The sequence below is a fragment of the Ictalurus punctatus genome, chromosome 13 (genome assembly GCF_001660625.3).
Source record: "Ictalurus punctatus breed USDA103 chromosome 13, Coco_2.0, whole genome shotgun sequence".
In the NCBI taxonomy this organism is placed as follows: Eukaryota; Metazoa; Chordata; class Actinopteri; order Siluriformes; family Ictaluridae; genus Ictalurus; species Ictalurus punctatus.
In genome coordinates, this window is record NC_030428.2 from 28,107,501 (window position 1) to 28,125,000 (window position 17,500).

At 43.3% G+C, this 17,500-nt stretch overlaps 1 protein-coding gene across 1 annotated transcript in view; it reads left to right on the top strand.

The window, feature by feature from the left end:
• Window positions 1-17,500, top strand: part of cpxm2 (carboxypeptidase X (M14 family), member 2) — a 51,308-nt gene that overhangs the window by 20,293 nt on the left and 13,515 nt on the right. Inside the window, exons 3-7 of the mRNA XM_017482939.3 lie at window positions 7,927-8,036; window positions 9,563-9,702; window positions 12,055-12,139; window positions 15,665-15,815; window positions 16,168-16,256. Coding sequence (XP_017338428.1) covers window positions 7,927-8,036; window positions 9,563-9,702; window positions 12,055-12,139; window positions 15,665-15,815; window positions 16,168-16,256 — 575 coding nt within the window. The remainder of the gene's footprint in view (window positions 1-7,926; window positions 8,037-9,562; window positions 9,703-12,054; window positions 12,140-15,664; window positions 15,816-16,167; window positions 16,257-17,500) is intronic.

Consider the following 17,500-nt stretch of genomic DNA (forward strand, 5'->3'; position numbering starts at 1 on the left):
GGTCTATTCTGTTTCCTGTGGAAGCTAAAGAAGTTTGGACTGAACCCGAAAACCTTCACCAATGTCTACCACTGCCCTGCCATAGAGAAGATCCTGACTGGGTGCATCACTGTATGCTATGGCAGGTTACTTCTTTGTTGCAAAGCTGTTGTTGGTAATGACTGCTTGGAGACATCTACAGTAAGAAGTAATTGCTTTCTGCACCGTTGTGGTTCAAGCTTGGTCCATTCCTGTTGGCAAATCGTCTTCAAATCAAGGTTACGATGATCCCTCCAAGAGTTTCACTGGGATTCAAGTCAGGAGATTGTCTAGACCATTCAAGACCTTCTCGAGTTACCGTGGCTGTGTGTTTGGGGTCGTTGTTGAAACGTCCATCTTGTCCCTAGATTCAGTTTCTTGGCTGATGAGATTAAATCTCATCTTATACGTCCCGGTACCGGTATCGCTCCGTTCGTGTTTCCTTTGTAATGCCCCATATACCATCTGTATAGAATCAACCCCATATCATGATGCTCCCAGCACTGTGCTTCACTGTGTATGATATTCTTGGGATCATACTCACAACCCTTCTTTCTCCAAACATGCCGAGCTGAATTATTACCAAAGAGTACTATTTTGGTTTAATCCAACCAGAGTATACAGCTCCAAAAGAGGTGCGATTGGTCTAAATGCGTTTATACATGCAGCTCCGTGTTTATTTTGAAGCAGAGGAGTGTAGCGTGAGGTGTAGAGACCGAGACGATCGAGGTGCGGTCCGTCGCTTATCGTCCTCTGTGTGACTGTCTGCTGCTTTGACGTGACTGCTGGCTTCTCTCTTATCTTCTCTATTACCGTTACTCTAACTACCATTAGCGTTGTGAACTCTTGTGCGGTTTATCTGAGGGACGATTCGTTCCACGAACGTTTCACCTGCATGTTATCGAACCAGTTGTACTGGCATGGATGTGTAAGGACTTTGCTATGGCTCTGGAGCTTTTTCCATTTGAGCATTGTTTAATAACGTTGCTCCCGAGAACTTTCGGAAGCTCCTTCACCGTCACCATGATTGCTACTTGATGTGTGAAATGTGTAAGAGATGTCTAAATATTTCATGCTGCTTTATACCTTCTTAACTTTTCCAGTTAGCAGAATACTGGAGACTCCAGAGCGTATGGTGTGTGTGTGTGTGTGTGTGTGTGTGTTACAGAAAGAGAAGCCTGTAGGCAGATGGTTTGATCACAGCACACTCACACACTCATACACATCCTCCTAAGTCCTGCTAACACTGTCACTGTGTGTAATGGGATGGTGTGTGAAAGCGGGGAGGCGGAGCTTGGCCGTGTGATCTCATTACTCACCCGCTATAGTGGTTAAATGTCAGAAACTCTTTTATGCCGTCCGTTAAAAAGCGCATGTCCCTTCGTGTTCGTCTTCTGATGAAGTGTTTGTCCTGGAAAAAGAGCAACACCAACACAAATGTAGTATAGACACGCATGATTATAATGTTTTTAATCCCTTGTCTTCGCCTTGTTAATGTTAACCTTGACACTCTGAACTCAAACAATCCAACATATAGGAATACAAATAAGAAAGAATCTTGTAAAAGTACACGTTTTATTCAGATAGAAGAGAAGAGACCTGCGTTAGCATGTCATATTTCAGGATTACTAGCGCAGTGAGCCACATAGCATTAGCGATTCAGGTCATTACAGAGATCGAGATAGAAAGATAGACAAGCTGCGTTCACGCCACGGCGTAATTACCGTGATTACGACATTCTGATTCGTGAAAAAGCGGTCGCATCCTCGTAGAACCCATAATTGTAAACGAGGGATTTTCGGAGTGCTCCGACTCGTACCACCTGACCGCTGCGTGTAGATATCTTGTAATATTTCTGTGTAATGATTCATATACTTGACTATTATTAATGCAATATGACAATACAATGCAGTTTAATGTAGCACAGAGTCGGATAACACACGGGTACATTTTGGCGTATAGAAACGTGTAATTCCGAGTCCAAGCTCAGAGTAGAACGTCCGGGTCGTCGTGTAGTAATTACGGTACTTCTGACATGGCAGGACCGCTATGGCATGGCCGGTAGAGAGAGGGAGAAAGATAGCGGGACAGAGTCCCACAGTGTCCTGAGTCCCACTCCCTTGGATTTTGTTTCTCCTCGTGAGCCAGATAGCGAGCTTGGCCTGATCCATCATAAAATTCAATAAAAGAGCAGATTTCTGTGTGCAGCTGTATATTTTGGCCCAAACACACACACACACACACACACACACAAATACACATGCATTGAGTCCAGCCGACTCCAAACCCCCTGAACCAGGATTTGAGTAATGTGAACAGTCTTCTGAAGAGCAGGTGGTCCAGTGTTTCCTCCCTGCCACAAAATGGACATTCTTCTCCTAGAGTGGGGAACATAAACCTCAAGGAGGGTGTAGAGGTAGGGGGCGCTGTTCCAGACGAGGTCTTACGTGAGAATCAAGGTCTTGAATTTGATACGATTGACAACAGGAAGCTGAAGGAAACGGAGGTGAAGAGGGGTGTGACGTGGGTTCTCTCGGGCTGGTTGAAGACGAGGCGCGCTGCTGCATTCTGAATCATCTGAAGGGGTTTGATGGAGCTGCCGGGAGGCCCGAGAGTAGCGAGCTGCAGTAGTCCAGTTTAGAGATAATAAGAGCCTGGACTAGTGAGGTAGGGTCTGATTTTCTTGATGTTGTACAGAATGAACCTACAGGATCGTGCAGTCGTGTCAGTTGTGGTGTTTGGAAAGACAGAAGAGCTCCTTCCTCCTCCTCATAGTAACGATGATAGAGGCTCCTGACTTCCTCCAGAGCCACGCCCCAGAGCCTCCAAGGAGCAGGAGGGCGAGTTTACCAGGTCTTTGATTTTTAGTGATCCATACTCTCTGGAAGTGCTGTCAGATGTCTCTAGAAGATAACATTCTGGACTGGATCAGCAGATTCTGGAGCAATAACACTTCTTCAGCTTGGGGGTGGTTCAGAGCGAAAGAGAGAGAAGAGAGGGAATAAGTATCACCGTGACATCATGACGTATCGGACAGCATATAACTGTCACACGGTGGCGCTGGACGCAACATGGGTCCTCAGTCGAGATGATATCACGCAAGAAAAATGTGCTTAAGATCAAGATCAGGATCGAGTATAACTGAGACACACCTTTGTTCAGACAGACTCCGCCCCCTGTGTGCATAACGCTCATGTAACTTCACGTAACCAGCGCAGTAGTCTGTAGTTACGTCGAGCACTTCCTCAGTCTGAGATATCTGTGCAGTCAGTGTGTCCTTGTGCCTCAGAGTAATCTAAATGAAGTCTTTCTGTAAGAGGAGGAAGAGGAGGAGGAAGAGGAGGAGGAGGGCATGATCAGACAAGCAGGTGGTGTGTTTTATTTCATGCTCGAGACAGAAGCTTTTCTTCTCTTGTTATAAATATCCGAGCTCGCCGTATGAGGTGTTTAATCTCTGTGAATAATGTTTGTTGTACAGGAAGTAGGTCTGGTGCTCAAGATAAAAAAACAATGTCCTAAATATGGCTAGTGTGAGCATCCGCCTGGCGTACGGGTGACTTACTTCCTGTTTAATAAGTCACTAGGCTAACGTTAACGATTATTACAGTCACATACGAGCTCATTAAGCCTCACCGAGCTGTAAGTGTAATCGATCATCTGATGACTCGGAACTGGGTTTTCACGTCCGCTCGTACCTGTGAGAACCGGAAACCACAAGGTTAATGGTTCACGTCAATCGGGTTGAGGTTCGACCCAGACATCGATAACTCCTGTGCGTGATCTATTGTTAGAGTCAAAAAGTCACGCAGAACATTTCTCCTCAACACTAAAACACCACAGTGCAGTAGGATTCTGGATTCTGGATGGTGATTGGTCAGGAGGTGTCGATTAATCTTTTTCAACAGCGGCTCTGACGTTAGCGCAGGTTTATATTAATAACCTCGTTCTAATACGTTATTGTTTCTATAGCAACAGCTCGTTCAAATACTTAAAGTGTGAAACTAAATGTGGGATCATTTCAGTTTCCAGCTGATGATGTCATAATGAGGTTTACTGCAGCTGACCAATCAGCAGCTTCGAATAAATACACACTCCCACTATTCATTTTCATTTTATTTCTATTATTTCTTATTGCTCCCTTCCTTCCTTCCTTCCTCCCTTCCTTCCTTCCTTCCTCCCTTCCTTCCTTCCTTCCTTCCTTCCTTCGTTCCTTCATTCCCTCCTTCTTTCCTCCCTTCTTCCCTCCCTTCCTTCCTTCCTTCCTTCATTCCTTCCTTCCTCCCTCCCTCCCTCCTTTCCTCCCTTCCTCCCTTCCTCCCTCCCTTCCTTCCTCCCTTCCTTCCTTCATTCCTCCCTCCCTCCCTTCATTCCTCCCTTCCTTCCTTCATTCCTCCCTTCCTCCCTTCCTTCCTTCATTATTCCTTCCTTCCTCCCTTCATTCCTTCCTTCCTTCCTCCCTTCCTTCCTTCATTCCTTCCTTCCTTCATTCCTTCATTCCTTCCTTCTTTCCTCCCTCCCTCCCTTCATTCCTTCCTTCCTTCCTCCCTTCCTTCCTTCCTCCCTTCCTTCCTTCATTCCTTCCTTCCTTCCTCCCTTCCTTCCTTCATTCCTTCCTCCCTTCCTTCCTCCCTCCCTTCCTCCCTTCCTTCATTCCTTCCTCCCTTCCTTCCTCCCTGCCTTCCTTCATTCCTTCATTCCTTCCTTCTTTCCTCCCTCCCTCCCTTCCTCCCTTCATTCCTTCCTTCTTTCATTCCTTCTTTCCTCCCTCCCTCCCTTCCTCCCTTCATTCCTTCCTCCCTTCCTTCCTTCATTCCTTCCTTCTTTCCTCCCTTCCTTCATTCCTTCCTTCCTTCCTCCCTTCCTTCCTCCCTCCCTTCCTCCCTTCATTCCTTCCTTCCTTCCTTCCTTCCTCCCTTCCTTTGTTCCTTCCTTCCTCCCTTCCTTCCTTCCTTCGTTCCTTCCTCCATTCCTCCCTCCCTTCGTTCCTTCCTTCCTTCATTCCACCCTTCGTTCCTTCCTTCCTCCCTTCCTTCCTTCCTTCCTTCCTTTGTTTCTGTTTTGTCTTTCTTTCATCATTTCCTTCCTATTTTTCTTCTCTCTCTCTCTCTCTCTCTCTCTCTCTCTCTCTCTCTCTCTCTCTCTCTCTCTCTCTCTCTCTCTAATTCTTTACTTTTCTTCTTCTCACTTTCTCGCTGCCCCTCCATATCCTTCCTTCCATTTTGTTCCTTCATTCATTTGTATTAATGCGCCCATTCTAACACATCAGCGTTTATTTTCAAGATTAAAGAGACTTTCTTCAGCATCGTATCTTACGTTCAGTATGGTACTCATGGTACTGTATGGATCTTTTCTCCTGCAAAATTATGATCACCACTAGGCTGATTGGCGTGTCCAAAGTGTCCGTAGTGTATGAATGGGTGTGTGTGTGTGTGTGTGTGTGATCGTGCCCTGCGATGGACTGGCACCCTGTCCAGGGTGTACCCCGCCTCGTGCCCCATGCTCCCTGGGATAGACTCCAGGTTCCCCTGAGGAAGCGATAATGTTTATTAAATTTAATGAGATGGAATGTTGATTGAATTGAATTGAATCTGTCATTCCAAATTCAACATCTGCACTGACCTTTGCGTTCGAGCTGTGGTGAGGTTATGCAACGGAGAGCATGTGGTCAGCATACTGAATGTCCACACACACACACACACACACACACACACACACACACACACACACACACACACACACACACACAAACAAGCAAGTGAGAAGTCAAAGCTGTTCTCCAGACGAGGTATTTTGGTCAGAATGCTAGTATAATTGTGTGTGTCTCAGTGGAGTCTGTCTGATGTGTCTGATCTCACACATTTGAATGCCACATCATATTTTCTGTCTGAAATCACACGGACGGACTCGAGGCCAGGCCAAGGCAAACCACAGACCCTAGATGAAGGCCGTCTTTGTTATCCCGCATCCCGCTGTCAGTTGATATTTTACAGCTTTATTTACTTCATTCTGCAGTTCTGAGCTCATGATTGCGCCGGGTTCGTTTCAGCTGTAAAACTGGTCAAAGGAAGCAATTATTTCACCAAAAAACAAACTTCAGAAACTTCATCTGGGTAACAAAATATAATTCATCATCGGTTTTGCTTTCCATCTTACGCTTTCCTCATAATCTTTTCACATGGTAGTGAAATCCAGAGGGTTTTCAAAAACAAAACACCTGTCAGGTTTCATTTACCCTAGTTCTACTGATCAGACATAACATTAAAACCACCTGATTAATATCGTGTAGGTCCTCCCCCCCTTGTCCCACCAGAACAGGCCTGGACTCCACAAGACCTCTGAAGATGTGCTGTGGTATCCGGATGTTACCTCGGGCCTCCGTGGATCGGACTTGTTTGTCCAGGACGTCTCACAGACGCTGGATCGGATCGAGATCTGGGGAATTCGGAGTCCGAGTCAACACATTGAACTCTTTGTCGTGTTCCTGAACAGTGTGTGCGGTGTGTCAGGGAGCGTCATCCTGCTGAAAGAGGGCACTGATATCAGGGAGCACCGTTACCATGAAGGGGTGTACCCGGTCTGCAGAAATGTTTAGGTAGGTATCAATGTAGCATCCACATGAATGCAGGACCCGAGGTTTCCCAGCAGAACATTGCGCAGAGCATCACACCGCCTCCGCCAGCTCGCCTTCACCAGGTGTCCTTCCATGGAGCACTTTTGGTAGGTACTAACCACTGCATGCCAGGAACACCTCACAAGTCCTTCCGTTTTGGAGATGTTCTGATCCAGTCGTCTAACCATCACTATTTGGCCCTTGTCAAAGTGGCTCAGATCCTTACGCTTGCCCATTTTTCCTGCTTCTAACACATCGACTTTGAGAACTGACTGTTCACTTTCTACCTAATTGTCATGTATCAAGGAGGTAACTCTGGACTTCATTTCCCAGCAGCCACTGCACCATACTACATCATTGTCACATGATCACCTGCACCTGTATCACATTTCTGTTTAACGAGCTCTCATATATATATCCGCTGCTTGTACCGCTTCCTCGACTTGCGTATTGTCTATCTTCACCTTTGTCCTTGTACCATGTTTTGTTTCATCGTTTATGTTCAGCCTTAGCCACAGTATTTTGCCTGGTTGTCTTAGTGTCTTTGTTTTGTTGTTTGTTTGTTTATCAAACTGTTTGAAGATCTGCGCTTGCTTCCGTATCTACCTTTGTAACGTGACACTAATAAATATATCCCCCCCTCAACAGGTGCCGCCGTAACCTGACTGATGATCAATGTTATTAACGTCACCGGTCAGTGCTTTTAATGTTATGGCTGATCGGTGTAGATGTTTCTGTACATTTGTTCAGTACATAAGTATTCATCCCCCTGGTCTAATACTTGGTAGAACCACCTTTTGCTGCAGACACAACATCTGCCAGTTTTGTACGTCTGGATCCTGCCTAATAAATATACCGCACCCTTCGACAGGTGCCTCTGTAAATGAGATAATCAACGTTCTTCACGTCACCTGTCAGTGGTTTTAATGTTATGGCTGATCGGCGTCTCCTTCCTTGACAGTATTTGGGTAGGGATACAGTATATTGTGGTAATTATATTTTGCGTTTTCGGAAATCAAAATGTAGTAATTGAGGTCATAATATTGTATAATTGTCTGCATTACAGCGATATGTTCCGTCTCGCAGCCGTATAAAGCCGGCGGGTCACGGCACCACCGTGTTTCCTGTTTAATGTCCATGTGCTCATGTAAATGCGTTCATTTGGAGAGAGATTGAGAGATGAAACTCTGCTGAACTGAACACCACTGTCTGCGGTGCGACTTGATGAACGCACACCATCATGAGCAGGTTCTACTTCCTGTTGGTGGTGTTTGTGGAGTAAACGTTTGCTCTCTTAGGTTGCCCTCCTCTCGGCCTGGAGACTCTGAAAGTCGATGACTTCCAGCTCCACGCCTCCAGCATGCAGCGGTACGGTCTGGGAGCTCACCGAGGACGACTCAACATCCAGGTTAGCTCATCGTCACGGATACAGGGCTTTTTCAGAAATTTCCCACAATGCACTGAATTATTCATGACTGTGCAATGAGGTAAAGTGTGAAATTAGATATGTTATTAATATGATACGCTTAATGTGTCCTCCGTCAGGGTTTAGCTGAGTGTGTAAAGCGCTAATCACCCGGGCAACAGACTATTAGCTAGCTCATATGGTATATTAAGTTAATAATAACTTAAATGATGATATTCTAGTCATAGGGACTCATCGTCGTGACTCCGTATCTGTGTACACCGCCCGAAATTCTAACGATTACTCTTCGACGTAGCGTTCTCACCATGTCGCTCTAAATTTTAGCATGGATTTGGACCTGAGACAGGATGTACTGGGCCGTACAGTACGTCCTGTACGGGGTTGAGGGATTAGGAGGTAGGAAACTAATGTGAAAATGATAACACTGGATTTTTGTAGCTTGTGACATTTCTTTTCTTTAGTTATTTATCTTTGCGTTAAACAATTTATAGTTTCGTTTGAGAACCGGTACCGATCCGATATGCAGTATCGGTATCGGGTCAAAACGAGCACACGACGGTGGATCTCGGAGATCGGACCCCGCAATAAAACAGCAAAGATTGGAATCGGATTCGAAAAATACGTTTATTTTTGGAATGGGACCGGCTATAAATGCGAATGGAAAGACACTTGGCTGTGTTTTTCTTTCGTTAGGATTGATTTTGTTATATTTATGCTTTATTATTTATTATATTTACAATGTAAGCCATCATCGCGTGGAATACTTTAACGCTGAAGTCATCTCTACTATCAGAATAAAAATCCTAAAACGTTTCGTTATGTTTAACCGTAACTCGGGAAATACCCAAACGTATTTCCTGTAATATTCTACTAAAAAACGACACATTTATTTATTTGTTTATTTGTTTGCTTATGCGTTCATTCATTTATTCATTCAAATGTATTTATTCATTTATTTGTTTACGCATTTATCAGTGCCTCAACTCAGCTCGGGTTAAAATAAACATATGAATCTGCATGGTCACGTCCGTACGGTGAACGATTTATAGAGTTAATATGTTTAATAACATGTAAAATTACCATTTAAGTTCATTCAAGTCGAAAATGAACCCTGTCGCAGGATCAACTTCGTAGCAGTTCAACTTTATATGTAATTATATAAAAACTTTATATATAACAAGAGTATAATTCAAAATCTGATTGATTCACTGTTTAAAAAACCCCCAACTTAGTTACTAATAAAGAGAACAGCGCAGGAATGTTGTTAGCATTGAGATTAGCTAGCTAATCCATCCAGCTAGCGTTTACACCATTGAATGAGACGTCAGGTTCATCACCCTCGTCGGTGTGGTCATCAGGTCACAGTGAGAAATCCACTCAAGCTAAAAGCAATCTTTCATCAACGTCTCACTCGGTGTGTGTCTGAGAACATTTCTCTAGCAGAGAACATTTTCTGGCTGGTATATATATATATAATATATATATAATTTCACGTGTCACTTTTCCAGGCCGGTCTGTACGAGGACGATCTGTACGACGGCGCGTGGTGTGCAGGAAGGAACGACCCTCTGCAGTGGTTCGAGGTCGACGCCCGGAGACTCACCAAATTCACCGGAGTCATAACACAGGGCAGGAGCTCACACTGGTCGTGAGTAATCTTAAAAACAAATAAAACCCCACGTCCTCAACTGGGAAACTCAGGGCGGTCTCCTCAACCCCCGAGTTCAGCAAGTGACGCCGAATCAAAAACGGCATCTGCAGTAAACACAGCGGCGCTGTTTACCTTTAGATCAATCAACACACAGGCATACCCACGTCTTAAATCTGAAACACCGACTCTGCAGTTCACTGTTCTGACGAACATTATACATCACTCATCACAGGTAGCTGGCTAGCTCGCTGCTAACAAACGATGAACACAGAAGCGTCCCCACTTCGTATCTTGAACGTGATGTAGCTAGCTCGAAAATGACGCGATCGCGAGTTCCGACTTCCTGTTTCCGAGGGAAGTCGAATGCGGCCATAACGATCTTGTCGTCATTTTCAGCTCTCTGTGGGCGTTGCCTTTTATGGAGTTTCATGGGCGTGGCTAAATGTCAGAATAAAATCTTCGGGTCGATCCGTGGAAACATTCGCACACAGCTTCACTCGAAGATAATAAATGAGCCTCGGTGTGTTAAAGCTGATAAATAAAACCTTCTGGAAATATAAACAAACCTAACTAAGGTTTATATAACTGACAAACGTCACCTAAAGTCACTGATAAAATTACCAAACATTTATTGTTCTGTTTTATTATTAAGTATTGATTAAATCAAACTTTTATCATAATAATTGAACCGGAGACCTGAATAGATAAATACACGATATAAAATATGTTTTCATTTTTAACTGAACGAATTAAGCTTTAATGAATAAATGTACGATGTGTTACTTGCTAATCAATCATTTATCACTGGATTCTTAAACGGAACTGAAACGTAATGTCTTACGTCCACACGCTTTCAAACGGTGCAAAGGAATAAAACGAAACAGAGATTAAATGACATGTGGAGACAGATTACAGGTGTGTAACAATTATTCGTCAAAAGGGTTTTACGCACCTGCTTGAGTGGATTTTCCAAACTCCACATTCAGGCTGGTAAGATCATCTGCCTCTGATGGTTCATGCCTCGTCACTGGTAGAATTGGCAGCACCTAAAAAACCCCCAAAATGAACCTATGGGACTGAACGTCCTGAAAGGAAACAGGTCCAAAACCCCCAATGTTTTAAATTAGAGACGCACTTTATTAAAAAGGTTTTACGCTTACTCTCGCACATGATGGTGTCGCGTCTAACACACACTACTAAAGTGTACACACAGAGCCGCATCGCAGGTTAGTGCGAGATTTACACTTTATTTGAATATTTCATCTCCTTTTACCCAATTATAGTAACTTCCTGTAACACGTGGCTAACACACACCGCTATCACGGCCGGTCCTGGGCTGGAGAGGAAGTGAGGATTTTGCTGCAGGCCTCTTTATAGCAATTAGAATAAAAGGATACGGATAATGAATTATTAATTAATTGGGGGATATTTTTGGTTTGCCCTGAGCTCATTTGCTGCTGCAGGAAGACAAGACTATTTTTAAATCCCACAATCACAACGGTGTCGAAATCGACTAAACACCCGACTCCTGAGCTTTTAAACACTCGACGAAGACGTTAAAGAAATTCCCCAAAACACTTTCGAAAACATGGAAAAAACCCTGGGAAGTGGCGATTCAACAGGAACCCTGAATCATAACGGTGAGCTAAACCCCTTAGAGCTGCGGATCAGCAGTGTTACAGTCCTGAGACATCATGTAGTCATCTTATTCAGCCCATAAATAAGGGATTTGCAATATTTCTTTTGGCCTGTGACGCAGTTTAAGGCCCAGAGTTCTCACGACCCCGCGCCCCTTCTTCTTCTTCTTCTTCTTCTGTTTTACTAAGCCTAGAATTACAGCTCCGCTAGTAGTAATTTCACATGCTTTACTGTAAAGCAGGGCAGAATCCTGGGTCACTTTCTTATTTAATGATTAAAATCAATCTAATTAAACAAATACATTTTGTTTGAAATTCACGATGAAATGCTTAACCATACAAAAATTGAAAAGCAGGAATAAACAAAAAAAAACACAAACTCAGTGTGCAGCGTATTCTTTCGTGTTTTGTTTTGAGTTTTTGTTCTGGTTTTGTTCCTGTCTCCGCCCCCCTGCCCTGTCATTGGTTTATTACCCTACTGTGTTCACCTGTGCTGTGTCTCGTCTTTAATTAGCTCGGCTAACGTCTGCCCTGTTGTTTCTGTTCCTCCTTCCAAAGTCTCATCATGTTTTCATCCTGTTCAGTCTGAAAACCCCACAACAAATAGCTTTTAACTCTGCTGCTCAGACGAACCTAACCTCTTCCTCGCATATTCCTCAGTCTCTACTGCAGCATTCCTTCCACTGCTTTTCCATTTCTGACACTTTTTCAGGAGTGACTGGGTGACGTTGTACCGAGTTTTGGTCAGCAATGATTCACACACATGGGTCACACTGAAGAACGGCTCTAGAGACCTGGTGAGCAGAGCATGTACCTAACAGTTATTATTATTATTATTATTATTATTATTATTATTATTATTATTATTATTATTATTATTACATACAACTAATAATAATTATTATTCATATCACATTACATTTAGGATGCACCTTGAATTGATTTACAGCAGACATGTTCTGTTTTTTATTAGTCTGAGTCGAGTCACGTGTGAAATATAACATGTAAGAGTCCAAGCCACAGATGAATTTTGAGACTTGACACATTATAACTCATTCTGCATGGAAGTGTCACCTGTGCAGAGTTAAAAAGACAAACATTTACAAAGGATCTTAAATGTAGTTACATTTATGTCGAGTCGAGTCACGTCCAGAGTCTACTAAGTCTACTACGAGTCTGAGTCGAGTCACATGTCCATTATGTGTCTGAGTCAGGTCATACATCACCTATGAGTCTGAGTCAAGTCCAGAGTCCACTATGAGTCTGAGTCGAGTCACACGTCAACAATCGGTCTGAGTCGAGTTCAGAGTCCACTATGAGTCTGAGTCGAGTCACACGTCAACAATCGGTCTGAGTCGAGTTCAGAGTCCACTATGTGTCTGAGTTGAGTCACACATTCACTATGAGTCTGAGTCGAATCCAGAGTCCACTATGAGTCTGAGTCGAGTCACACATTCACTATGAGTCTGAGTCAAGTCCAGAGTCCACTATGAGTCTGAGTCGAGAAACACATTCACTATGAGTCTGAGTCAAGTCCAGAGTCCACTATGAGTCTGAGTCAAGTCCAGAGTCCACTATGAGTCTGAGTCGAGTCACACGTCAACAATTCGTCTGAGTCGAGTTCAGAGTCCACTATGTGTCTGAGTTGAGTCACACATTCACTATGAGTCTGAGTCGAGTCCAGAGTCCACTATGTGTCTGAGTCGAGTCACACATTCACTATGAGTCTGAGTCGAGTCCAGAGTCCACTATGTGTCTGAGTTGAGTCACACATTCACTATGAGTCTGAGTCGAGTCCAGAGTCCACTATGAGTCTGAGTTGAGTCACATGCCCACAATGCATCTGAGTCGAGTCCAGAGTCCACTATGGATCTGAGTTGAGTTACACGTCCACTGAGTCGCACATCCGCTACGAGTCTGAGACAAGTCACATGTCCTGTATGAGTATGAGTCAACTCCCACAAATATCATGAGTGTGAGTCACGTCAAGTCACAAGTCCACAGTGACTTACAGTCAAGTTCAGAGTTCACTATGAGTCTGAGTCAAGTCCAGAGTCCACTGTCTGAATTGAGTCACATGTCCACTGAGTCTGAGTCTCATTAAATGGTAAACTAAAAAGGTATTTTGTTAAACTGGAAATGGAGGGGACCTGATGAAAACGGAGATTATTGAATGATGAGTATTTTAAAAAGCAAAAAGTCAGCCATTTTGTTTTTAATGTTTAAAACAGCAGATTCAGGAAACCCTCAGCAGCATGATATTATAATTACTGTTATTACATTGCAAATGAAATACCGCCGAATTTATTTAATCTTCTACAAAATGAAACCGGATTGAAACTGATCTAACTGAACCTGATTAACCTGACTGAATTTCAGGCTTCTGTCTCCAACGCTAGAATTAACATCACTCCATGTCCGTAATTGGTGAGCACTTCATTCCAGACGGGCTGATTATTTTTATTACAGTGTTATCCGCTTTTTTGTTTTACAAACCTTCTAATCATTTCTATTAATTGGGATGATAATTAAAAGAGATTCCTAATTAATTACAGATGCAGCTCCTCTCGCAGAGGAGAATGTCATTGTTATTATAATTACTGATCAAATCCTGCATGAACATTTGATTGCTGTTGATTGTGAAGAGTGTATCCTTGTTTCAGGTTTATTAGATGCTCATTTGCAGACCTAATTAGCATGAGATATAATTGTAAATAATTGTGCACCATGTTGGAGACTCAAAGCGCGTCAATTAAAACCCTGCTGAGACACAGTGAGACTGTTCATCTATTCACTAACACTTACAGCTCCAATAAAGCTTCGGCAGTAATTGTGTTAGCACAAACTGAAGGTGACAGCACTGAGGAGGAAAGAATGAAAGTTCATGTAGAACTTTAGGAAGAAATATGGAGAAGAACTTTCGAGTCAACTCAAACTTGGTAACCTTGTGACTGGACACAGACTCATAGTGGACATGTGACTCGACTCAGACTCATAATGGACATGTGACTAGACTCAGACTCATAGTGGACATGTGACTCGACTCAGACTCATAATGGACATGTGACTCGACTCAGACTCATAATGGACATGTGACTCGACTCAGACTCATAATGGACATGTGACTAGACTCAGACTCATAGTGGACATGTGACTCGACTCAGACTCATTGCAGACATGTGACTCGACTCAGACTCATAATGGACATGTGACTCGACTCAGACTCATAATGGACATGTGACTCGACTCAGACTCATAATGGACATGTGACTCGACTCAGACTCATAATGGACATGTGACTAGACTCAGACTCATAGTGGACATGTGACTCGACTCAGACTCATTGCAGACATGTGACTCGACTCAGACTCATAATGGACATGTGACTCGACTCAGACTCATAATGGACATGTGACTCGACTCAGACTCATAATGGACATGTGACTAGACTCAGACTCATAGTGGACATGTGACTCGACTCAGACTCATTGCAGACATGTGACTCGACTCAGACTCATAATGGACATGTGACTCGACTCAGACTCATAATGGACATGTGACTCGACTCAGACTCATAATGGACATGTGACATGACACAGACTCATAGTGGACATGTGACTCGACTCAGACTCATTGCAGACATGTGACTCGACTCAGACTCAAAGTGGACATGTGACTCGACTCAGACTCATAATGGACATGTGACATGACACAGACTCATAGTGGACATGGGACTTAACTCAGACTCATAGTAGACGTGTGACTCCACTCAGATTCAAAGTGGACATGTGACTCAACTCAGACTCATAGTGTACATTTGACATGACTCAAACTCATAGTGGACAAGTGACAACTCATACTGGAACTGTGACTTGACTCAGACTCATAGCGGACTCTGGAATTGACTCAGACTCTTAGTGTACATTTGACATGACTCAAACTCAGTGGACGTGCGACTCAACTGAAACTCAGAGTGGGCAGGTAGCTCAACTCAAACTGGACCTGTGATTGACTTGGACTCATAGTGGACCTATGACTCGACTCAGACTCATAGTGGACATGTGACTCGTCTCAGACTAGTAAACTCTTGAATCCTCTCTGACTCATTGTGACTTCTTCACTTGTCTTAGACTTCATAACTGACTTGGAATCACAAATAGTCATAAAATAACCAAGACACGGTTTTATTTGTTTTTATTTGCCCTATAGTTTCTTGTATGGACTTGAACTTTTCAGTACATTACACTTTTAGTATTTTGACCTTGAGGATGATGAATAACAGTTGATTTTGTATTCGTCATGACCTGTGCTTGCCTCAGTAGCTGTTCATTGGCAATAAGGAGAAGGAGATCCCGGTGCTGAACAAATTCCGCAGGCCTGTGGTGGCGCGCTACATCCGGATCAACCCGCGCTCCTGGCACAAACACGGCAGCATCTGTATGAGGGCGGAGATACTGGGGTGTCCCTTACCAGGTAACGAAAAAAACGGCCTGGGTTCTTCACAGCGGAGAAGAAGAAGCAGTGTGTACGTAGGTCAGTGTCAATGTAGTACAGCAGAGGGCTCATCTTTCAGAAAAGTTTCCAAGTAGAACTCAGTTAGAACTCTAGAACCCATAACCATCCAAAGCAGCCACGAGGAACCCTTTGTCATGCAGGTGGTACACATCAGTAGCAATGTTTACATGCAGCTTAATAATGAAAAGATCCGTTTAATATGGATTTATTCCGTTATAGGTTTGATACACTATAAGGGTTCATTACAGAACGTTGTTTTGTTATTATAAAGTATGCCTTTAGATCGTATCTTCATGGGTGTACGTTTCAGATCCTAATAACTACTACCACCGCCGCAACGAAATCACCACCACAGACAAGCTGGACTTCAGACACCACAACTACAAGGAGATGAGGCAGGTAAAGAATGATCCTCACCACTGCATCCTCACCGACTTTAATTATAATTACCTTCACGACGCTTTACATTCACACTGATTCATTTGGCTATATTATAAATATCAGAATCCTGCAGTAGGTGGCGCATTTGCAGCTGTTCCTCGCAACTAATATACGTCAAACATGTCCGTTATTTTGGACTGTGGTGCAATGTCAGTATATAGATTCCTAACTGCTTGGCTTAATGTAAAGAAAGTTGGACAGAAATGTTCAGCAACCAAGATATGACCAACGTATTACTCTAAAAAAATAGAGTAATGATAAAGATTCTTTATTAATCACGTATACATTAGAGCACAGTGAAATTCTTTTCTTCATACCCCAGCATGTTAATAAGTTGGGTCAGAGCGCAGGGTCGGCCATGATACAGCGCCCCCTGGAGCAGAGAGGGTTAAGGGCCTTGCTCAAGGGCCCAACAGTGGCAGCTGGCAGCACTGGGGCTTGAACCCCCGACCTTCCGATCAGTAACACAGAACCTTAAGCACTGCCCATAATACTGTATAATACTGAGGAATACTGTATAATAATAATAATAATAATAATAATAATAATAATAATAATAATAATAATAATAATAATAATAATGCCAATCCCTGCAATGGACTGGCACCCTGTCCAGGGTGTACCCCGCCTTGTGCCCCATGCTCCCTGGGATAGACTCCAGGTTCCCCGTGACCCTGAAAAGGATAAAGCGGTATAGAAGATGGATGGATGGATGGATGGATTATCCACAACATTAAACAAATATAAATGGATTTTTAAAAAAAAAAATATGACGTGTCTTTATTTAATATATGAAAACACATCATTGGCAAACTGCTGTGGTATAAAATGGAATAAAACACTTCAGGACATGCCGTTCTAGGAAAATAATCAACCTTGGGGTGGTCACAGTAGCTCTCCACGTACCCCTCCATCATTTCCTACAACACCCTGCCTCATCACGTTTTATTCTTCACCAGCACTGACGATATTTACAGGTATTTCCGAAGCCAAACGCGTGCCATTTCGCTTGCTAATTATTTCTGTGCATCACAAAGCAGAAGAGCAACACATGCTAACTAACCTGTAGTATCTTCTAATACACATGTCAGCGGTGCTGTTCAACAAGAAAGCGTTGTCTGAGCTAATGACATCCACGCTGCGCGCCCACATGCTCGCTCGGGAAAAACAGATGTCTGGAGAAATGATTTACAATGTGGAAA